The sequence below is a fragment of the Orbilia oligospora genome (assembly GCF_000225545.1).
Source record: "Orbilia oligospora ATCC 24927 unplaced genomic scaffold scaffold00078, whole genome shotgun sequence".
NCBI lineage: Eukaryota > Fungi > Ascomycota > Orbiliomycetes > Orbiliales > Orbiliaceae > Orbilia > Orbilia oligospora.
Window position 1 is genome coordinate 265,870 of NW_011645635.1, and position 22,726 is coordinate 288,595.

The 22,726-nt window shown below is 46.5% G+C and overlaps 7 protein-coding genes across 7 annotated transcripts; 5 read left to right on the forward strand and 2 right to left on the reverse strand.

Moving 5' to 3' along the window:
• Window positions 1-75: 75 nt before the first annotated feature.
• Window positions 76-2,382, forward strand: AOL_s00078g79 (uncharacterized protein; the record flags this gene model as incomplete). Its single annotated transcript, XM_011123342.1, has 3 exons — window positions 76-979; window positions 1,351-1,541; window positions 1,615-2,382. The coding sequence occupies 3 exons, from the start codon at window positions 76-78 to the stop codon at window positions 2,380-2,382; spliced, it is 1,863 nt and encodes a 620-aa protein (XP_011121644.1).
• Window positions 2,383-7,079: 4,697 nt separating this feature from the next.
• On the reverse strand, window positions 7,080-9,194 carry AOL_s00078g80 (uncharacterized protein; the record flags this gene model as incomplete). Its single annotated transcript, XM_011123343.1, has 9 exons — window positions 7,080-7,279; window positions 7,333-7,394; window positions 7,450-7,774; window positions 7,839-8,452; window positions 8,523-8,630; window positions 8,684-8,764; window positions 8,829-8,875; window positions 8,929-9,014; window positions 9,068-9,194. 9 exons carry the CDS (start codon window positions 9,192-9,194, stop codon window positions 7,080-7,082), a joined length of 1,650 nt encoding a protein of 549 aa, XP_011121645.1.
• A 1,912-nt stretch (window positions 9,195-11,106) lies between these two features.
• AOL_s00078g81 (uncharacterized protein) lies at window positions 11,107-13,701 on the forward strand (the record flags this gene model as incomplete). The annotated part of the gene is made up of 6 exons (XM_011123344.1): window positions 11,107-11,250; window positions 11,315-11,411; window positions 11,484-11,761; window positions 11,817-11,877; window positions 11,987-13,304; window positions 13,362-13,701. The coding sequence occupies 6 exons, from the start codon at window positions 11,107-11,109 to the stop codon at window positions 13,699-13,701; spliced, it is 2,238 nt and encodes a 745-aa protein (XP_011121646.1).
• Window positions 13,702-13,863: 162 nt separating this feature from the next.
• On the reverse strand, window positions 13,864-15,105 carry AOL_s00078g82 (uncharacterized protein; the record flags this gene model as incomplete). Its single annotated transcript, XM_011123345.1, has 3 exons — window positions 13,864-14,328; window positions 14,394-15,010; window positions 15,075-15,105. The coding sequence occupies 3 exons, from the start codon at window positions 15,103-15,105 to the stop codon at window positions 13,864-13,866; spliced, it is 1,113 nt and encodes a 370-aa protein (XP_011121647.1).
• Window positions 15,106-16,024: 919 nt separating this feature from the next.
• AOL_s00078g83 (uncharacterized protein) lies at window positions 16,025-16,854 on the forward strand (the record flags this gene model as incomplete). Its single annotated transcript, XM_011123346.1, has 2 exons — window positions 16,025-16,739; window positions 16,808-16,854. The coding sequence occupies 2 exons, from the start codon at window positions 16,025-16,027 to the stop codon at window positions 16,852-16,854; spliced, it is 762 nt and encodes a 253-aa protein (XP_011121648.1).
• Window positions 16,855-20,008: 3,154 nt separating this feature from the next.
• AOL_s00078g84 (uncharacterized protein) lies at window positions 20,009-20,401 on the forward strand (the record flags this gene model as incomplete). Its single annotated transcript, XM_011123347.1, has 1 exon — window positions 20,009-20,401. The coding sequence occupies one exon, from the start codon at window positions 20,009-20,011 to the stop codon at window positions 20,399-20,401; it is 393 nt and encodes a 130-aa protein (XP_011121649.1).
• A 110-nt stretch (window positions 20,402-20,511) lies between these two features.
• On the forward strand, window positions 20,512-22,664 carry AOL_s00078g85 (uncharacterized protein; the record flags this gene model as incomplete). Its single annotated transcript, XM_011123348.1, has 2 exons — window positions 20,512-21,706; window positions 21,775-22,664. 2 exons carry the CDS (start codon window positions 20,512-20,514, stop codon window positions 22,662-22,664), a joined length of 2,085 nt encoding a protein of 694 aa, XP_011121650.1.
• Window positions 22,665-22,726: the final 62 nt, after the last annotated feature.

The following is a 22,726-nucleotide window of genomic DNA, read 5'->3' on the forward strand; positions in this document are numbered from 1 at the left end:
TTGGGCTCTCCTCCAGCAGTATTGTCTGGAAGAACAGGCCCGAAAACAAAAGCTAAGGGGGACAGGGACCACACCATGTTTGAACAGATCCTGATACGGTTCCGAGGGGGACCTATCCAAAGCAATAAAGATGAAGATGAAGAGAGCGATGATAACTCTTCAGATACAGCTACAAGCCCATCAGCTTCGGCTGGAGCTGGTGGTGTCGGTGCAGATGTTGGCGGAGTTGTTGTTGGGAGAGAGACCTTGCAGCTGCCTCTGTCCAGGTCGACGGGTTGCCCTCCGTCGCCGTCGCCGTCGTTGCGGTTTCCTTCGCCCGCCCCGTCGACGACAGTAAATTCTGCTTCTGCTTCTTCCTCCCCGTCTGCTTCTCCTTCCCCTTCTCCTTCCCCTTCCCTTTCTCTTTCTTGTTCACCAACCCATCATCCCTCTCCTACCAACCATCATCATTATCAACACCACTCTTCTTCTCTTTCATCACGACATCTTTTACAAACACCTCCAGCAAGCATAACCTCGGCCAACATGGCCAAGAAATCTACGACAAGGAAGAAGGAGCCTTTGGCTCAAAAATCTACAAGTGGCGGGGAGGCGAAGACGAGGGGGCAGAAGAGGAAGGCCGAGGAGATGGGGGGCCCTGCCTTGGCTCCCGTTGCTGATCAGGATGGAGGTTCTCCTCCTCCTGAGAAGCGCGTGACCAGGGCAGGAGCGGCGAGGAAGAAGAAAGAGGAAGAGGAGGAAGAGACGACGAAGACGACGACGACGAAGAGAACGACGAGGGCGAGGGCGAAGAAGATGGAGGAGGAGGAGGAGGAGAAGGCCGTGACGGCGACGAGGAAGAAGGTGGAGAGGAAGACAAGGAAGAAGGCAGTTGAGGAAGAGGAGGAGCACGAGAAGGAGAAGGAGAAGGAGAAGTTGGCGGAGGTGAGGAAGAGGAAGAGGGGAGGGGAGGAGGGGGGAGAGGAGGCGGTCGCAGTTAGTAAGTTTATTCATTCTTCCTTAATTGCCATTTTTTGAAGCTATTCACGTCATCGTGGAGATGTTGCGAATTTCTCGTGGCCGGAGTGCTCTCGATGAGCTTCGAGATATCTTGTTGCTCGATGCATTTTTTGGGTCGCGAAATCCGTTGTAAACATTACATGACAATGTTGTCAAAACAAAGGGGGCCATAGCAACCTGATATGACGATGACGATGATGTATGCTCGGCGTTGCATTGCATTGTATTTGACGGGCCATTCAGGCGTGCAATGACTTCTTTGTTGTTGTACACAAACATTACATGCATTCATTTAATACGTTTGAAACTGTAAATTTAATGCGCACTTTGCTGATAATTCGTGTCAAACAGGCGACACCGAGGGTCCAGGGGTTAGCGGTGCACCCGAAGCACCTGCACCGGCACCGTCTGGTAGGACAGCGGCAAAGGCTGGGCAGAGGAAGGGGACCTCTGCCCAGTCCCGCGCCAAAAGGCCTACCAGGTCGGCGGAGGGTCCTCCTCCCAAAAAGAAGAGGACCCTCCACAAGCTCCTTCGCCCCAAGGTATGTTTATAATAGATATCATCCTTCCTTGAATTGCTTGTTTAATCGCATTTTACTAACAATAAAATTGTAGATAGACGATAAAATCGGCTTCCCTTGGTGGAGAGAGGAGACGGAACCAGAGACGGAGGAGGAGGTGGGGGAGGTGGAGGTGGAGGTGGAGGGAGAGGTGGGTGAGGGGGAGAGGGGGAGGAAGAGGAAGGCGGAGGACGAGGACGAGGGCGAGGGCGAGTTTGGGAGGTGGGTGAAGAGGAGTCGTGCTGACTCTTTGGAAGTCCTCGTCGAACTGGGCGACGAGGAGCAGGAGAAGGAAGAGGGTCAGTGTGCTGCTTCCTCGCGGAAGCAGCGCACCCCGCCGACCTTCCAGAGGTATGAATACTCTGATGAAGTGAAGCGGGCGCCATTGCCAATGGCTGACCCTCTCTCCGACTCCCGCTTCCAGGGGTCGCACAATAAGTCTCGGGCCAGCGAGGCCAAGACACACGAGAGCGAGAGCCAGGCGGAGGACAAAAACCTCGGGGAGTACTTGAAGTTGTGGGATGACCTTGGGAAAGTCGCCCATGACGATGATAAGTGCTTCGAGGTTTTGGGAGCGGACGTCCCAACCTCCCAGTTGGGGAGGAAGTCCCTCCTCAGGAAGAAGAGGAGGTTGTTTAGGGAGTTGGAGGAGATTGCGACGCGGGGGAAGGTGTATAAGGAGGAGCAGAGGAGGGTTAGGTTGGAGGAGGGGGATGAGGAGCGGTTGGAGGTTACCTACGCGAGTCACCTCCGCAAGACCGGGCAGTCGCCTTTGAGGCTGCGGAGTCGTACCATCGAGAGACAACACTGGAGAAAGGCTTGAAGAACGACAGTGATGAACGAAGAGGGTGCTCAGTGCATTCTTAGACTTCGTCTCTCGTTCTTCTCGCCTGCCCCATGTGGCGTCCCTCGATGCTGACACCGCTGAGTCATTGGCCCTCGGTTTTCGGTAAGGAACTTTGCAAAGGTACGTTCATGCCGGGATGCTACCCCGGTCACCAAAGCGGCCTACCTGGGCGGCCATAAACCCCAGAGGAGGACAGCAACCTCTTTAAAAAACAAGGTCGTCACACCAGGGAGTGACGTTAAATTGGTCTCGGGCGGGGAGAAGGGTAGCTCCTCGAAAACAAAAAAACCATCATTCAAGCAGAGGACAGCAACCTCTTTAAAAAACAAGGCCGTCGCACCAGGGAGTGACGTTAAACGAATCTCGGGTGGGGAGAAGGACAACTCCTCGTCAATAAAAAAACCACGGAACCCAGTAGAGGATAGCAACCTCTTAAAAAAACAAGGCCGTCACACCAGGGAGTGACGTTAAGTGGATCTCGGGCGGGGAAAAGGATAGCTCCTCGAAAAAAAAAACCACCATCCAAACAGACATTCAGGCCAGAGGACAGCAACCTCTTAAAAAAACAAGGTCGTCACACCAGAGAGTGACGTTAAACGGATCTCGGGCGGGGAGAAGGATAACTCCTCGAAAGTAAAAAATCTACATTCATGCAGAGGATAGCAACCTCTTTAAAAAACAAGGCCGTCGCACCAGGGAGTGACGTTAACCCGCTCTCGGGCGGGGAGATGGAAACTCCTCGTAAACAAAAAACCCCTCCCGTGATGTTACGACCCTGCCTTGTCGTTCATTAGAAGCAGGACTGAGCATTGGGCTACAGCTGTTCCTGGGTTGACCTTGCCTTGTCGCCCTTTCAAAACCTCAAACTTACCTTGTCGTCACCATCTACGAGCGCTTCGATTCGACAGCCGTCCCCATGAGCATTACGATACCCAGCTGCCCCCCGATTTCGGTCCCTTGATGAGTTGCTCGCTCTCGCAGCTTGGGAACAAAGATACCTCTTAGCCATCACGGCGGTTCGTTTTACGACCTAATTCACGACTTTGACGATGTTCATGCTCCGGCTTGGTCACTTCTTTACTACGCATTATACCTTGATAAACGGTTGTATTTTATGGCATGGGGTTTGGAGAAGGGTGTATGATTTTTATCCTTTTCTGTATAACTATGGCAGAGGCGTTGGGCATGCATATCTTTTATTATGTACACTAGACCTGCTGTACGATCTCTCGAGCACCTGGCTTTGGTGACCGCGAGCTTTACTGCTTAATACCTAATAAACCGTTCTGCTCACAGCAGCAGTTTCTGGTCATGAGCTGCAGAGTCGAGGAAACTACGCGTGCGAAGTCACTTCGAAGCGTACGAAAGACTAACCTTCGCTCAGTCGAAGCCGTCAAGTTGCAATTGGTGTCTCCCCAACACCGAGAGCGACATTGAAATTTCCTGTCCTCTCACGATTCGGGCTCTTGTTTATCTATTTCCTTCACCTTTGTTGTCATTGCCCGTTGTTTGGATCATGGCTCCGTATCAACGAGATGTTTAACCTAGCTACATACGTCGTATGGTTGGTTCTCTCTGAGATATCCGCCGAAACATCCGCTTGTATTATTATTATTTTGAAGCGAAGGTCTGCTTTAGTTTGGCAGAGCAGATTAATTTAATTTACGAAGCCAGTGCCGGGAGACTATCTCGTTCGCTGCTTGTTTCGCCCCAATTCTCATGAACCTACTTGTATGATTTACCTGGCTACGAGACTATGATTCACCCGTCGGACTAGTAGCAGTATTAATATTCTAGATGGTTGTAATTATCTGTTTTAACTTCATGGGAATTCGAAGTGCTTTGTTGAATAGTCAATATTCTGCATACTTGCTGAGTTCGCCAGGTTCCAATATTTGGAGTGTTTGGAGGTTCGAAATAGCCAGAAAGGTGCATATATACTTACCTACTTATCTATGCTTCGAGGGGCTTTCATAGGACGTAAGTTTCGAAGTTTAGCTAAATGAGGTTTAGCTAAGTGAGGTTCTTTGAAATGTATTCATTCGCCGGCAGCAGTACTCGAGTATATACCTCCTAGGGTGGCTTTTAATCTTTAGGAGTAGATCTATAGCCACTTAACCACTTGCACTTGGTGCTTGATAGCGATATATTTGGTACTCTAACTTTGGCTTTCGTTCCAAGGAAGAATGACCATTATGTATATATCACCTCCCAAGTTTACCCAGAGGAAATTAATTATTTTAAATTTCCCCGAGATATTAAACCGACAGCATAAATAAGATTTATATGCTCTGTATTTTATAAACTTACCTGTTGACAAAATCGTTCTGGGAGTCCTTCCGGATTGATGTCAATCTCCAAGATCCCATGACCTAATCGAATTCCACAGCAACTCCACCAGTTCTGAAAACCACTGATTCCAACGTCGTTGTTAATTACTACCTACCGAGACACCAAAAAAACTGTTTTTTCCCCAGCTGCCAATATGTTTGACTTGCAAAAAAAACTAAAAGAGAGCAAAAAAGAACGTCCTTCCGATACCGGGAATCGAACCCGGGGCTGTCCGGACCATCTTAACCAAGCTGTGAAGCCAGTTATTGAAAGCGGACGATGTTAACCACTACACCATATCGGACGTATTTGGTTGAAGTTGAAGGCTTAGAATGTGCCTCATGAACTGCGTTTGGAGTATCGACGGAGCGAAGGAGGAGCTGGTACCGGACCATGGTGATCACAACACATAAATTACCACACTTAGGAGGTTACACAAAAATTTTCGGGTAAATACAGATATTCCCGTCAATGGAAGCTTTCCCAAAACGTTTAAAACTGGGTTCTTTTTTGCCGCGTCTACACTAAAGCTAAGTAGTGTACGTAACTAGATGGTGCTATCTGGCTAGATCGATGGCCTATGCGCACGTAGTGCTCTTAAATTTAGGCCCCGATCAGTCGCTTAGGCACGAATTGCCTCATCACGAGCATTCAGGCAAAGCTGCATTGCTAAACGCAGCGCTAGCGCTCCCAGAAGCCACCCGGTACAGAGAAGGTTTTTTTTAAAAAAAAATTACAGTATATATATAGTGTATTTACAGCTGATGTACACTGAAGTACCTCGCTTCATTTGAGTCTCTAAACTAATTAGGATGTACCTGCATGACTATGTTAAATCTTAGGTTACTTTTTATAATTTATATGCATGAACGTAAAATTTTATATATGGCCCTCTTAGTTCTATAGTTGAGACGTCTAAATACATGTTTTATTTCATTTGTGTTTAAATCTCTAGTATTCTAAACTTATTTCGAACCTGTTATATCTCGTTCCACATTGCTATGTCCACCAATTTCAACATGCAGCGACGGGTTTACATACTGACTGCTTGCTCGCGGTAACAAACTTTCTTCTGTGGATATGATCCCATGGACTAGGTGGTACCAAAAATATGCAACACTGCACTGAGCAAACGATCCCGACTCTTTCACGGGTTGAGAATAATGACTATAGTTTTGGGTGGCTGTCCTGTCAGTTTTATTCATCGCTACGAAGTTCTTCCCCGCGAGTAGGCTCTCGTAGAGCTCCACATTGTCTGTAACGTCAATAAAAAACAAGATCCAGAACAACTCTAGCCAGCGCTCTCACCGGTGTTGTTCGTTTGATGTGTGTATAGAATGAACCAATAGGCAGGAATTTCCATATATTAGTATATACAACCAATCTATAAATACAATATATGCAGTAACGCGGGTTACAAGAATCGAGTTTGATTTTATAATTCAGGTGCTCAATCCTTCATACCGCTCTATAGCTGGTTTACGAACTCAAGCCTCCAATAAATTGTATAAAGTATTTAATAATCAGAATATCAAATACAAGTCGAGTAAGGAAACGAATAGTTTTTTATTTTGTGTTTTTACCTTTTATATTTTATTTTGCCAAAGTCTATACATAGTCTGGGGAACACTCGTCTCTGCCTTGCAATTAAAATACTTCCATGGTATGGCATTTGCTTAATTCAGCTGGGTCTGATAGCAACACAAATATCTGGCATGCTTAACTATCACTTTACGAAAGTCTGGTTGCAAGGCTGCCTACTAGCCCGGCGACTAGCCTAACTATAGCTATACATATGCCTAGGGGTTCGCTAGACCTACCAGCAACCAGACTCGTAGCCAGGCTAATAAATAGCTCCACTTACACCTGCGAAGTAAAAATTAGTTAGACTCGTGTAGTTTGAAATATTCTACTTGGGTTTGTGTTGAAATTGTTGGAATTAGATCGATTGTAATATATACGACCCCCCAGGCTGAATATATCCTAGGCCTCGCGCTTGTATATATGCTACCCTTTCAAGCTTACTGTAATCTGGAGGTCTTTGTATCAGTGTACTCTTAATCTTACAGATTGATTTGGTCTTTTTTCCCTTAATTCTGCCTGCATTCCTAAGTTCAAATTATAAACGAGGAGGGTTCACAGCTTGGATTAGAACAAGTGGTCAATTAGGCCCAAAGCAAGGGAAATTTTGAACGGTGTGAATTAAAGTTTGTATCATTAAACTACTACTACGTACTACTCACAAAATACCGTACGCAACGATTCTAGATCAAGCTATAAACTTATCATATGATTGTCGATATATTATATCGACCCAGAGGGTCCATTAGGAGGCTCTAGATCTACTTCTCCAACTCTTTCTCGCCATAAGCAATATCGGATTTGTCGACCGGCGCCTCTTCATCGGAAGCGACTACCTCTCCAATCTGTGGAGGTAGAACTGGTGCATCGATTAGAGTAGGCGTGTCGGGTGAGATATACATGTTGATAACGTAGTGGACAAGGAAAGAGACGCTGAAGCCAAAGAGCCAAGCGAATGTATCTGTATCAAATATTAGTCACGTTCACGTATGCCGTTAAAGATAGTGAACTTACAGATCTTCCAAGCACCACCAACATTGAGAGTTGGTTCAATTGATTTGGCGAATCCAGGAAGGCTATAAAAGCGTCAATATCGGAGAAGAGTTATACGATATATGCACCTGGACTTACGTCGGAAGGAAACCGAATAGGAAACTGGTCCAAGCCCTCCAATTGATACCGTAGGAGTAGTAATAGATACCGTCTCCTTTGTAGAGTTCGCGAATATCGAACCGCTGCTTCTTGATTACCCAATAGTCGCATACAATGACACCGGCGAGAGGGCCCATCATGCAAGAATAGCCACTAAGGAAAGCGAGCAGCCCCTCAGCATTCTTGATAATCAACCATGGCTGACAGACGACGCAAAAGACTCCGGCTATGAGGGTAGCGCGGAATATATTGATGTACTTGGGAGCAAGACCTGAGATATCGTTGGAGAAGGGGAAAGTTCCAGCTATATATAAAATTCGGTTAAAATTTTATCCAATAGAGTTGAGAATCGAGTGAGAACAGCTTACCTGCAATCTGGTTTCCAATAGTAGCTAGGATGAAACTAAGACCAACAAAGAATTTGGCAGCACGGCTGTCCCAGGCTGCAATGATAGCTGGCATGTACCATTGGAACTTGCCATGTTGGTATTGGTGAGCAGATGTGACAAAGATTGGAGTCAAGGCGCCCAGGGTCCCAATGACAGGAAGGGCGAAGAATTGATTGTATCCGGCCAACCCATCCTTGGAAAATCTACCAAAATCAGGCATGTTGACGGCCATGGAACTGAAAAGCCCAATAATGACGTTTAAACCAGTCAAAGCGCTATAAGCTGTGTTCATGTAGGAGCTTGTTAGTTGGGTAGGGCCCTTAACAAGTGGTCCGCCTCCCTTGGTGATTATCGCTCCCCATAGGAATAGGGCGAGGAAAGTGGGCGGGACGATGACAGCCTTGATGAGGAACAGGATTCTCAGCTTGTGAATAGGCATGAGGGACAAGATTGTTTGCACAATCCAGTATAGGAAGAAGCACAGCATGCCAGCCGAGTCAATTCCGACGGAGTCGGGAAGGTGATTAGGGAAACTAGCAAAACTTGGCCATATGGCGGTGATACAGTTTCGCAAGAAATCGGCGGCTTGGACACTATTATTCCATAAATTAGTGATGAAAATTATACAATATATGGCTTTTTAGATCGTTGTCTACTACATACCAGAGAATTGCCGTCCACATGAGTGCAACAAAGCCACGAAGTAGGATAGCGGGCATAGAGCCGTACATTCCAAAGATACCCCGGGTTACAACTGGATATGAAATCGAGCTAGGGAGCTTTAGTATCATTGTTTCTGAAAAGCCTCTCATTTGCTAACTTACTATCGTGCACCGATTTTACCCGTGAGGGTAATAATAATAGAGCATATCATGAATCCGCAGAATACGATGGGAAGAGTCGACCTATACATGTTAGGATCAATCATATAATTAAATTACATATATGTAATCAAGAGAATCAACGTACTTCGCCGTGAACCCCAACGACATCACAACTGAAACTGTTGATGCGAGCTATACGGTAGTTAGATGGTGTGGATTCGATAGTGTAGGCCTACGAAACCTACAGGAGGGGCAAGCATATCGGACGTCCAATACGCCCAGTAATCTCCAGCACCCCATGTCCGCTTCTCTGGTGGAACAGGGTCCAAGTCTACAGACAATTATGTTAGCCTATTGTTTTGAATAAAACTAATGATATCTTACCTGGATTGCTCCAGCGCTCGTTTCCGTAGGAGCCGGGGTTTTTGGGGACCTCGCGGTGTAGATGTGGACCAATCCTAGCCTTGATCTGGGAAGGGGAGGGTATTGACGGCAGGGATAAGGACACCATGTTGGGGTACTATTATATATAAAATCTGTGAACCCTAGAAGAAATGGAAAGTCGATGTTGGGCAAGTGATGGTACAGGCGAGATGTAACCTGGATTTATACCCAAATCCTCGTTCTACTACGCATCTTGGTCTTTCATAATGTGGAGCCGTTAGATCCACTCGCGCGCGACTCTCAGCTGCCTCGCGTGGGTTGAACCATGCCGTCCTGCATGGAAAGAAGAAAAAAACTTATATGATATGGTGTAAAGCTCTCATGATAGACTAGTTTGGTCCAGATATTCGGGATTCGATCATGGGAATACTCGGTTCTGGAATGCAGTGCAGGGTTGATATGCTAGTTCCGGGATCTCTCGAGATAACGATCATGCACAAGCGCTAGAACTTTGTGTGACAGACAGCATACCCCCGCTTCGCAATTGTAACCATTCAATAAGGTTCTTTGCTCCGGACCTGACAGGGGTTCGTTTGTTTCTTTGCCCTGTGGCCCGCCGGCAATTGCTTGAGGGAGAGATATCAAAATGCAACTCGTGCATGCAAGATCACTATGGAATTTATATTGGCCATTAGTATTCTACTCTCCCGAAAGAACAAGCACTTCTCTAAAGCCCAGCGTATTTCTCCATTTCTTGAAACCCCAAAATAAAAACAGCGCTGTTCTACACAATAAGGTCTTGTTTTTCAACCTGTCTAAAGAGACTTCCCAGAAAGTCGAATTATACGAATGACATTATAGATTTCGTACAAAGTATTTGTCGAGATGCGAAGGTGCTGCAGCTACAGGGCATCATGTCTAAGGACATGGGTCAAAGAACTTACGCGAGCTGCAAAGGGAACCAGCATCAAGGACTCGACCCGTCGAAAGACGTGGGATGCATCAAGGAACCACTGGCTATTCCCAATTTGGCGGCGAGGCAAGGCTGGAGGCACGTGTGATAGCGTGGGATGTGTTGGGTTTTTGGGCACCTTGAGGCCGACGGGCGCCGCGGCCTAGCTTAAGGTCGACCGGCGGGCTTAAAGTATTGGGCGAGGCCCTGAGGCCTGCAACCATGTTCGTTTATCACTATCGAAAAAACGCCACCGGGACAAGGGTTAGGAGGATATGTGATCAAGCGGCTTGGGACCCAGCGTCGGCACAGCATCGGGCACAGCATCGCGCGGCCGCGCTGTCGAATTGCAGGTTGATAACTTTTTGACTCTTGTGATTCGACGCCGGCCCACGTTAGAAAACACAGCGAGAGGCCGACCATGTATAGGTCTACCTGACTGTGGTTATGCATTTGTGGTTGATATTTCCCCGCGTGGGCAATCTTTGTGAAATTTGACAAATTCAATTCAGTCCGAAGGACTTATGGAATCAAGTTGCGGTTCGTTAGTGTGTATGATAATCGAATTAGCTAGTAGCTAGTCGTGAAGCTAAGAAAGCTCGATGCCACCCCGGCGCCCCACCTTGCATCGGTATCTGTTTAGCATTCTTGGTGCGGGGGATCTCTATACAACTATCTAAAATTCATCACGTAAAACCGTTAGCTTCGGAAATACACAAGTATTCATTGTACCTAGCTTCTCCTGGTATCTGGCTCATATCGGGTTCCTGCGGTTTCGTTCAGTGCTTTGCAGGCAGCCATCAATGCAATGTGCAATGGATGCATTTGCTGAGGTTGAGATCGATATCTGACAATCGGGATTCAACCTAAGGACTTCAAGAATCAGACCACTCGGGTGCTTATATAGGGCCCTCTATCCACCTAAACATTTCGAACTGACGTTTTGAGACTTGTCCTTGCCAGCTCTTCGTTTTGATTAATCTAGCTCCATCGATATTGCCAATTGAATTTTGAGCAATAACAGCCACCAGCTCGTCGACTCCTACTCACAACACAAATCTGTTACATTTTCCAACAACATACCAAAATGGCTATCTCGAAGTCGCTTCCGGAGAATATTTCTTTCTCTGCAAAACCATATGCATTTAGCTTTCCATCTGCTGCGACTGCATTGCTCATTATTGATATGCAACGGGATTTCCTTCTCGAGAATGGATTTGGGCATATTCAAGTCCGTTATGCGTTTTAGAAACATTATGGTTAGAAGACTGAATGTTGACTCAAACTCTGTATAGGGAGGCAATCTCACAAACGTCCAAGCTGCAATCAAACCGACAGCGAGGCTGCTTGAGGTATGGAGGAACCTCGGTCTCCCAGTAGTTCATACTAGAGGTATGGATTTCCAAACTTATTAATGGTTTCACAAATTATGTTCATGGATCTTAACGTCGTGGAGTTTAAAAGAGGGCCATGTCCCGGATTTGTCGGATTGCCCGTCCTCAAAGCTTGTCCGACAAGCTGCTGCTCCGGGGAACAAACAGCATGCTCAAATAATCGGCGATAAGGGGCCAATGGGTCGCCTTCTTGTTCGAGGAGAATATGGCCACGACTTTGTCGACGAGCTCCAGCCATACGAGTCCGAAATCGTCGTCGACAAGCCGGGGAAGGGCGCTTTCTATAATACCAAACTTATGGAGATTCTAAAGAATAATGGGATCACACATTTGATTATTGGTGGCGTCGTAGGTATTTCAAGTTGGTTTAACGGTAGGGCTAGTGCTAAGGAATTATAATTAGACAACCGAGTGCTGTGTCACTACCACGCTAAGGGAGGCTAACGACCGGGGCTTCGAATGCTGTAAGCTAGCTCTGTTCTCTGGGCCGCTTTAGAATCCGTTTCCTATCTCCTAGGAAATGGTCTATGATCCTTATTTGGCATTCGGGTTCCTAACACTTTCTGGATGCAGGCGCTCTCACGGAAATAACAGATGGGTATAACCCACCGTACAAGACTGCATCCCTAGACATGATATATTGGTCTCAAGGTCTTTTTGGATATGTCGGTTCTATGGATCCCTTAATTGAGGCTCTTAAGCAATTCTCTTCGGTACCAGCTTCCACAACAGTGGAGAAGCCATCGGATATCGGTTACATCTCATCAGATGGTTCTGAAGTAAAATCACCTCCGCAAACACCACCTGCCTGGGACGGGTCCCTTCTCATTGATGACCTCCAAAGATCATATGCGACCGGTGTTTCACCAATCACGGTTCTAGAGGCCCTCTACAAGAAAATCGAGGAATACTCTCAAGTCGATCCTGCCGTGTTCATTTACTTAGTCGAAAAGAAGACTGCATTCGCCCGGGCTGAAGAGCTTATAAAGTTATTCCCTGATAGGCGCAACCTACCACCTCTTTGGGGTGTGCCATTCAGCGTCAAGGATTCTATTGACGTTGCCGGAATTCCAACGACAACTGCGTGCCCACCGCTTGCATTTGTCCCAACCCGGTCTGCTGCCATTTACGACAAGCTTATCGTCCAGGGTGCCATCCATATTGGAAAAACAAATTTAGACCAGTACGCCACAGGCTTGAACGGAACACGCACGCCATATGGCATCCCACGCAGCGTTTTTAACAAGGATTATATCAGTGGAGGCTCTTCATCTGGGAGTGCAGTTTCCGTTGGCGCAAGGCTAGTATCCTTCAGCTTGGCAACAGACACTGCGGGATCCGGCCGCGTCCCTGCATTATTCAATGGCGTCATCGGGTTTAAACCCACAAGGGGAACTGTATCATTCATGGGTGTAACACCCGCTTGTCTATCTTTGGATTGCTGCTCTTTCATGACATCCAATATCAAAGATGCCCGTATAGTTTGGTCGCTTGTGGAGGGATATGATGCTGCTGACCGATACTCAAAGGGAACTCCACCAATCCTACGGTCCGTTGATGCCCATTTTACAAAGTTTAAATTCGGCATCCCTCCACCAGAGGCGCTGTCGGTTTGTTCTTTTACTTTTCGGCAGATGTTTAATGATACAGTCAAAAAGCTTCAGGATATTGGTGGTCAGTTGGTCCCTGTGGATTGGGCTCCATTCGACAACGCTGGAAAACTCTTGTATGATGGAACTTTCGTCATTGAAAGACTTGCGAGTCTTCCAGATGACTTTCTTGAGAAAAACAGGGATGCCCTGCACCCCGTGATCAGGGAACTGTTTGAACAGGTTGTGGCGAGGAAGAGCACTGCTGTTGATGTCTTCAGAGATTTGCATAAACAGGCTTTGTAAGGTTCCAGTTAGTCCCTTTCTATTCTTTCGCTAATAGAGAGTGTCTGTGACAGGTATATTCGACAAATGATGGAGATATTTTCGCCATCCGGGATCTCGGTACTAGTAGTTCCAACAGCACCATTGCACCCGACTGTTGAGCAAATGCTCGCTGAACCAATTTCTTTAAACTCGACGCTGGGGGCTTTCACTCATTTTGGAAATGTCAACGATCTCTGTGCAGTCGCTGTGCCGGCAGGCACCTACCCGGTTCTATCAACTGACAATTCTTCTGAGAGTTCCAATGGGATTTTACCTTTTGGAGTTACATTCCTTGGAGGGTCAAGAACGGACTCCGAGGTTTTGGATATTGCGTCAAGATTTGAAGCTTATATGAAACAAGAATCAACCTAAGATTCTTGCGTAAGCCGTGTTGAAATTTCATCACATCCTCTATATATATTGGGGTTCGGCGTTTTTTTTGATATATTCTATGATGTTCAAATTTGTCTTGTTTTGATGCCCATTGACGGCTTATATGTACATAGACGTTGGTATTGCTGCGAGCATATACGTCTACTTAATCCTGGCAATAATTTTGATCACATCGGAGAGGACCCCCATAGCAGTAACCTCGGCGCCGGCGCCGGCGCCCTGTACAATCAATGCACGATCGCCGTACCTCTTGGTGTAAAACGCAATTATGTTATCGCTCCCTTTCAATCCGGCAATTGGGTGCGAGAAGTCGAATTTCTCCAATCCAACCTTAACAGCCTTTGCGGGCACATCGATGCTTCCAACGAATCGGATGACCTTTCCTTCTTTCTTTGCATCATCCGCGAGCAAACCGATCTCAGAATCGTAGTTTGGTAGGCCATCCATAAACTCTTGCGAGGTCGAGACAGACTCTAAAGGCTTCGGGATGAGTGACTGGACGGGGAATGAAGTCGGCGAGGCAATCGAAAGGCCAGAGAGACGTGCGAGAATAGTGAGCTTTCGGGCGACATCGAGACCGTTCAAGTCATCCCTTGGATCCGGTTCCTACAACCCCAAATAATAGGTTAATAGAAAGGAGATATTGTTTCAATGAGATAAGGACTCCTTACAGTATATCCGGCATCCTTCGCAACTTTAACAACGTCAGAGAATGCCTTGGGAGCACCACTTGCTCCAACTGGTGCAAATTCGTTGAATAAAAAGCTCATGGTTCCGGAGAAGACACCTTCGACCTTTGTAACCTCATCGCCAGTATCTACCAGATCCCTTATGGTGCTAAGGACAGGAAGCCCTGCACCAACGGTAGCCTCGTGGAAAACATAGCCACCACTTCCACCGTTGTTACCCGCTGCAGCGAATATATCGTTCCATAGCTTCTCCTCTGACGAGAATCCCTTCTTGTTTGGAGTTGCAATATGGATACCGGCGGACAGAATGTCAGGATATGTATTTGCAAGTTCAATTGAGGAAGTATTATCGATCAAAATAGCCTCACTCCCCGATGCCTTCAAGAACTGAATTAGGTCGGGAACGCTTAATGGCTCCGTGCCGGCTGCATCCAACTCCTCAGAAACGAATGCTGTTAAAGGAAGAGGCGAATAGTCCTTTGAGATCAAGGCCGCACGGGACCGGGCAATGTAAACCACTGATACCGATACTGTTGAAGCATTCTTTTTGGTATAGTTTGATAGCTGGCTAACGAAGGCCTTTCCGACCCCGCCGACACCTGGGATCGGATATCTTGATTCAGTAATTGAACTGGAGTGTGGAGAGAGAGAAATTTGGAATACCAATGATTGCAACTTTAATATCCTTTGCCATGGCTTTTAATTTATACCCCTTTTCTGTGAAATCTTTTCAGGAACAGGTGATAGGCTCCCCGCAATTGCGCAAGTTGTGGATTGTATTCCAAAAATGGTTCCGCAATCGGCTCCCAAATGACGAGCATTCTCTGTGCAACCTTCGACAACACGCATCGCAACACATTTGGCGTGGGGTGTCATAACACGCAACGCAAGGATTACATCTAGGCCTTGAAATACCCCCATGCGGGACTAGTTGCCATCTAGGCCTTGAAATACCCCCATGCGGGACTAGTTGCATTCAACATTGCAAAGCACGCGTATGAAGTTTCCTTTCTCTTATGAAGCGCCATTTAGGTACTTGGTAGGTATATAGGTAACTACGTAGGAGACATGCGAAAATGTATACGAGCATGGAAGAAACAATCAGACATCAAAAACAAGCTGATCAGAAGCCTAAGGACAAGCAGTTTCATCAATAGCACCAATTAAATGACGTTGTTGAAGTGTTTGTGATGTCGACCCACATCAGCAGCCACACTGATCCACAATCCCAAACCTTGACGGTTCTTAATAGCGTAAGCAAATCCTCATATTTCCCTTTCCGGACGATTCGAGATTTCTTGATTGGGCAATTTTGACCAGGCGACCTCCAAATGCCGAAAAGAAATCATGATTTTGGGGCCGCAGGGCTGAACAGCTTCGCTTGCAGAGAATGTGATACCTTTTGTCAGAAGTGGTTCTGGACTGCGAAGGAACAGGATACCTTTGTCATGTCGTCAAAGCATATGTTAAATATATATTCTGGCTTGATCTCTCCCGTCTGAAGCTGATCAAGGAATCCCCAGACCCAAGCTGCATTCGAACCAAAACATATAGTCGATATATATAATATAAGTCTTATAATTTTAATAAATATACCTAATTGCTTACAAAAAATGGCGGATTTGCTTACACTTCCCACCGAGATTCGGTTAATGATCTTGGGAAACCTGCTGCTGTCCACATTTGTCTCAGCGGAGACTGGGGATCCTGAGGTTTGGCCCTATGCTAAGAGCGACGACCTTGCAACTCGGGACGAATTACAAATATTGTTCCCCCAAATCCTTCGGACTTGCAAAAGGCTGTACTGTGAAGGAATTCCCCTCTTGTACTCCAAAAACCGGTTCTGCATCCACGCTCCGACCACGGCGGATGCCAACACCACCAATTTTGACGGCTTAGGCCATACACAACGGTTTTTGCGGGGAATAGGAACCTCCAATGCGGGCCTTATTCGGCGGTTGACAATTGGTGGAGGGGGGATGCTTCAGACGGGCCAGCTGCAGGAAGTCTTTGTCCTTGCCAATGGGTTAAACGAACTGGTAGTTGTCTCTCTTGGCCCGCGTTGCAAGGCGCCGTACAGTTATATGCTTCAGTATTACCTGAATGTTGAAGCTGCATTGAAGGGTTCTTCAACAAGTTTGACGGGAACTTCCAGCGCAATTCCGAACGGGTTTGTACCTGAAGGGCTCAGTATCATCCATTTGAGATTTCATCGTGAAGGCGCACCGTCGACCGACGAATTGGAGGTACATCTGGGATCAACGATTTCGTATTTTCGAGAAAAGGTGCGTGAGCAGGAGAGGGAGTGGAGGAAGCAGGGCTGGAACCGTAAGTCCATAGAAACTTCCTATCTGAAGATATAGGTGAGTGAGCTAAATCTAAGTGTCAATGAACAGTACCGATTATGGTCGAGCCCGCCAATGGAGTTCTTGCATTTGTGTAGAAGGGTTTTGTTGATTATGTCAGAACAATCGGATTCATGAACCTAATAAAGAATGTTGAAACGTCGGGAGTTTTTGAATCAGGGTCAAGTTGCAATTGTCAAATCGATATCGAAGCCAAGGCGTGGATGACGGAAAGGCGTTTTAGGGCCGGCATGTGAAGCATCGGGCTTATCTCCAACTTCATGGTGATATCTTGTACATTACACATAATGTTTAAAAATCCTCGAGCTTGCCGCCCTTCGCGTCCAAGTTTTAGTTGATTTCGGGCATCATGAACCTGGTAAAACTCGGTCGAAAGACCGGAGCGGTAACTTCGGGACATATGCAAATGTACGCGAGCTGCCTTTTCGTTTCGAATTCGAGTCGCCGGCTGCACCTTTCCCTTCCGTATCCCTCCCTTCTTCATGAATTCATATTCAATGACCAAACAGATCTGACTGGATCACATTTTCAAACGAAAGAAATTCGTACCGAATCTTTAAAGGTGTCGTTTTTCGCAAATTCAATATGCCTAACGGGGAAGAAGAGCCATGAATAGCCAGCATGTACCCGATCTGGGGACTGGAGATATCCTGCCCCCACAGCCTTGAGCCCCTGCACCTGCTGTTTAGCCTGCAGATGACCCCACCACTCCAAGTATCGTTGCTTCTTCCTCCCACGCAAAACAGTCCGATGCCAGCGACTTGGGGGTTTCCCATTATCATCACTTATTTGCAGATTGGGATTAGTGTCTGGTGGGACGACATGCTCTTCGCAGAGCCATCAGCTAAACATCTTTCCTATCATTGGCCCCTTCCGACCTCTTATCTATCAACATTTTCTGCTGCCTCAGAACTTTAGTTCCACCAAGCCAAAGTCGGATGCGGTTTAAGGAAGATAGGGAGCTTATGTACCGTGCAGCCTTTATCGTCTGCGTTAAGAAGCGTGCTATGCATGCGAAGTAGAACGTTAGCTTGCGCGTTTTTTTTGCAGCGTCCGATTCACATATGTCATATTTTTACAAAGTCTCCCGTTCCCCCTGCTTAGCCTTCGGATGATATAGGTTTCGTCTCGGTTCTGCCACCAACAAAAGTTGGGTTCTTGATAACCAAGCCAGCTTGACTGGAGTTCAAACCGGACCATTGACACATGCATTGCATGCATATGTTGTTAATGTCCCCATACGACACCAGATCTCTCATCCAGAACCCTTTTTTGGGTTATAGCTGGGGTTGCTTATCAGTTGATGATGGTAAACCTCTGGAGTAAAACACACTTTTAACCGCGATATCATGGATCTCGGGTACCCGTAGTTGCCAATCGGCCAGTCAGGCACGCTGCCGCCCCACAGCCAGATAGGTTACAATGGGGATCTCAGACGTTAGCCAACAGCCAAGTACCACCGGCCAACCAGGCTACGGACGAAAGCTAGGGCCCGTTCGTTCAAGTTTAGAAGTCCAAGAAGATCCTACAAGCAAGCAAGCAAGCAAGCATCAGCCAAAGGAAAAAAAAAAAAAAAAAATAAACCTTGAGATTGATCCAGATTGTTTAATTCGGATCAGAACAGGAATGTGGCTTCATACCGTTTTCCTTTAATATTTTTTCCTTTCCTCCCTAAAGCAGGTATTGATCACGTTCGGTGGCCAACTTGCCCTGCTATAGTCACCAATAATATATTTTTTTTTGTTCCTTTAATTCGAACGAACGAACGCCGGACTCCAGAACAGTGGACCCCGTTTAACTGGGTTGAGGTTCGGCGACTGCAGCCTCATCAAAAAGAGAGGTCCCCTTCGAGACTGGACCCTGGGTTTGGCCCTTTGATGGAATTTCGTGTCTTGCGATTGGAGCCCGAGACCAAAGCAGAAGAAAGAGCAAGGGCCGGCCTGAACCAGAAAAGGCAACCTCAATTGCAGTTGTATTCAGCCATTGCCTTGCATTGTAGAGGGGTGCGGTGCAGTGTCCGGCGTGGGTTGCAAAGTGGTGTCTGTCCTGGAGGGTGCTTTATCAGTTATCTATCTCCCAGCAGCTAGCTAATAATACCAATTAGCCCACGCAGAGAACGGTCGTGTGCAACACCACCAATACTAATCGATCGATAATCTATTTACTTACCTACCTTACTTACTTACTTACTTACTTACTTACTTTCCAGGCCCCGATCAATTGCCCAGGTGCAAGTTGAATTCAGGTGCAAGTGCAAGTGCAAGCGCAAGTGCATGCATTGGATTGCATTGGCATCAGATCATATCGCTCCGTCCAGAGAGATACATGACATCGTTCACACATCCCTCCGTTTGATAAGGAAATATCGTCTGCAAGGTCCTTGCTTGTCCATCTTGACTTCCTTTTTTGCATTTTCCGAACAATACTACTGTTTCTGTTTCTGCCTTTTCTTCTTCTTCTGCCTCTTCTTCCATCGGGTAGTAGTAATAGTAGTAGTGGTGTCAGTAGTATAGTAGTAGCTTTATCAGAATTGTCTACTTACTTGCCTGCTTGCTTACTACTACTTACTTATCTATCCATACCAAGCAAACCACAAGACCAATAGTTCATATTGTCATTGAAGAAGAAAACACAAACCTTGAGATCGAAGATAAAGATATTACCATTCCCACAAGGTCCCGCAGTAAGTTTTCCACACCTGCTGTTCGATTTCCCCATTCTATTAGTTTAGTACCTTACCTGGTTCTCGGTCGCTTGAATAATTTCCCTATCTTTAATTCCTAACCTTGCAGCCATGCTGACGGATACACTAGGGCGCGGTCCATTATTCGGAACCGTCTTTGGGCTTCTTCTATCCCACTCTTTGGCGAATTCCGCGGCGAGGACAAAGCCAATATTCGTTTTCACTTTGGGGGCTAGACCTTCTTGTAGCATCTTTGCCTCTGACCTTCATCCTTCCTCTTCCTCTCCTTCTCATTCTTCTATTGCTACTGTTGCTTCTTATTTTATTGTTCTTCTCTACTTCCCCGTCGTCCATAAAATTCCCTTTTCTGTTACCATTCCTATTGGCATATCCCGGGTATACCATTCTTGGATCGTGCATTAACGCCAGTACCTCTCTTGTTACATCGGCGACAAGAACCCCCCCAAGGAACCGGGCATAATTTACCCCAAGGCTATTTTTTATTTGACCATCTTATAAATCAAAATACAAAATAATCCAATATTGCCATGGCGGAACCTTCAAATCCGATAGCTGCTTCCGCTCCTTCTCAGTCTTCGCAATCTGTCAACTCCAGTTCGAATGCAAATCCTGGACGGAAATCGCCTGCTGCAGCCCCTCCTCCCGTTTCTGCTCAACCATCTTCTGCCACGACATCCTCAAATACAAATTCAAATACAAATACAAGTACAAGAAGTAGGAAAGACCGGCCCTGTGATGCGTGTAGAAGAAGAAAGTCGCGATGTGTAATGAACGAGGACAGCTCCGTCTGTGTCTTGTGTCAGTTTCACAAGCAGGATTGCACTTTCTTACAGAGTCCACAACCTAGAAAAAGAAGACTTCCAGTTACATCTGCTGGTTCCGACGACGAGAAGCATTTGGGATCGAATAAAAAAAGGTAAGAGTTATGCAACATCATCTGCCATCTCTCGCGTGCATAAAACAGTCACGCCGTGCCCTGTATAGTTTTACTGACTCGAAGCCCCTGCCTTTTCCCCGCTCGCAAAGAAGCATGGACGAACCCGAATCCCCCCGACAGCAGGCAAGGAAAGGATCAAGTAGCGAAGAAGTGAAAGATGCTCTTCGTCGCACTCTCCCTCCCGATGATTATGCCAACTTACCGGGTCCGACACTTTTAAAGAAAACCCTTGGGCTACAGACTCATCGACATAGCGCATATCTCGGCCCGACATCTGAATATGAACCAGTCTTGATCGATCTATGCCCCTTCGACCCAAAAGATGAGTATAAACCGAGAATTAGCAGCGCAACGGGGGGAAGTTTTCGACGAGTTGCAGATTCCACGACATTTTTGATGCTTTCAGATAAAGATACTCCAAACCAATCTAATGAACTGGATGATTTGGATGCAATTGAACGAGTCGTAAACCCACACGGACAAGCACTTATCAATCTATATTTTCGAATCATTCATCCTTCGTTTCCGATCCTTCACAAAAATGTTTTCTTGGAAAAATATACCCGAACACACCGAGAGTTTTCCCCTCCATTGTTAGCTGCAGTGTATATTCTGGCGCTTCACTGGTGGAGCTACGACAGAGAACTCTCAGCACAAAAAAAACCAGACGTCGAAGCGTTGGAAAAACTGGCATGGAGAACAATGTCTGAAGTGATACACCGTCCAAAGTTATCAGCGGTACAGGCTGGGTTATTACTTCTCCAACGACCTGAAGGCGATTCTTGGATCCTCACCTGCCAAATCGTTGCCATAGCACAAGAATTGGGGCTACATCTTGATTGCACCGGCTGGAAAATCCCGAACTGGGAGCGAGGCCTGCGAAAGCGATTGGCATGGGCGGTATTTATGCAGGATAAGTGGGCAGCACTGACTCACGGGCGCCCTTCACATATCACATTATCAAACTGGGCTGTTCAATCAGTCACATCAAACGATTTCCCAGAAAGTTCTCTCGATGAAGACGATGACGAAGCGGGCTCAGAGGTCGATAAAGGAAGAATGCTGTTTACAGAGATGATCGAGCTCACAAAGCTCACATCCGAAGTTCTAGACGGGTTTTTTACCGTAGAAAGCCAAGCATCGATATTCCACGAATCGGAGCATCGAGGTATCGAAAGTGTCCTCGAGAGGGCGAAACCCGTGCAGATAAAACTCAAGGAGTGGTACTCTAGGTTGCCAGAATGCCTAAGAATGGATTCTTCGAAAGTTAGGAAACTAAGTTCAAACGGTGAGTAGATCCCATCTATATCTAAAGTCCTACTGGTTGGCATACTGATTTTTCTTTCAAAATACTAGGATATCTACACCTGGCTTATTTCGCAACCGAGATCACACTCCACCGATCTATAATCCGCGCTCTTTCTCCGGCTACCAGTCTCTACCTTGTTCATATCTGCCGCACAGCAGCTAAAACTCGTCTGATATCAGCAATTGAATTTGTCAACCGTTTGAAACCAGACCAGTTGCAATCATTTTGGTATTTTGCTTCGAGGGTGAACTTTTCGTTAATAGGTACCTTTGGGTCATTGCTCTGGGCGACATCCCAAGTTTCGATCGAAAGCGAGTTTTACAAAGCAAGGCTAGACGAGTATAGGTGGACGCTGAAGGTCAGCAGTAAGGGAGCTAGTTTCATGGATTTTGCGCTGAAAGCGTTGGATGCAAGTGCTGGGTATTGCATCGAAGGTGTGAGCAATGCCATAGCTATTCATGGCCATGCACAAGCACAAGTGACAGGAATAGGAGCCAAAGGTCTTTCATTTCAAAAGGAATATGATGACGAGATTATGGCGGAACAGGAGGAGTACGAAGACGACCCACGACCGATTCTTCCCAAGCAAACTACCCAAATTCCGGATAGTAGTCGTTTTCCGAATTACAGCTATGGGACCCCAATTGACCAGCAACTGCAAAATTTTGGACACACACCATCCTCAAGCTACAGTGCAACGGGGCAAAACAACATGACGAACAGGAGAGCCTCTATGATTTCAAACAATACATCCTTGGATATTACAAACCAACTGCCCTCAGCTGCAAGTGCCTCTGCATTGAATTTTTATATGATGCAACAGCAGCAGGGAAATGCAAATGATTTTGGCACCGCAGATAGCTGGGCTGCAGATATGGAACGAATGCACGTTGAAACGGAAGACGCAGCTGCACGTGGCTATGAGATCGGAACATGAAATTGCTTTTTTGCCTTTAAAGTATTACCTAATTCTTGTATAAGTTTTACGAACACTTTTTA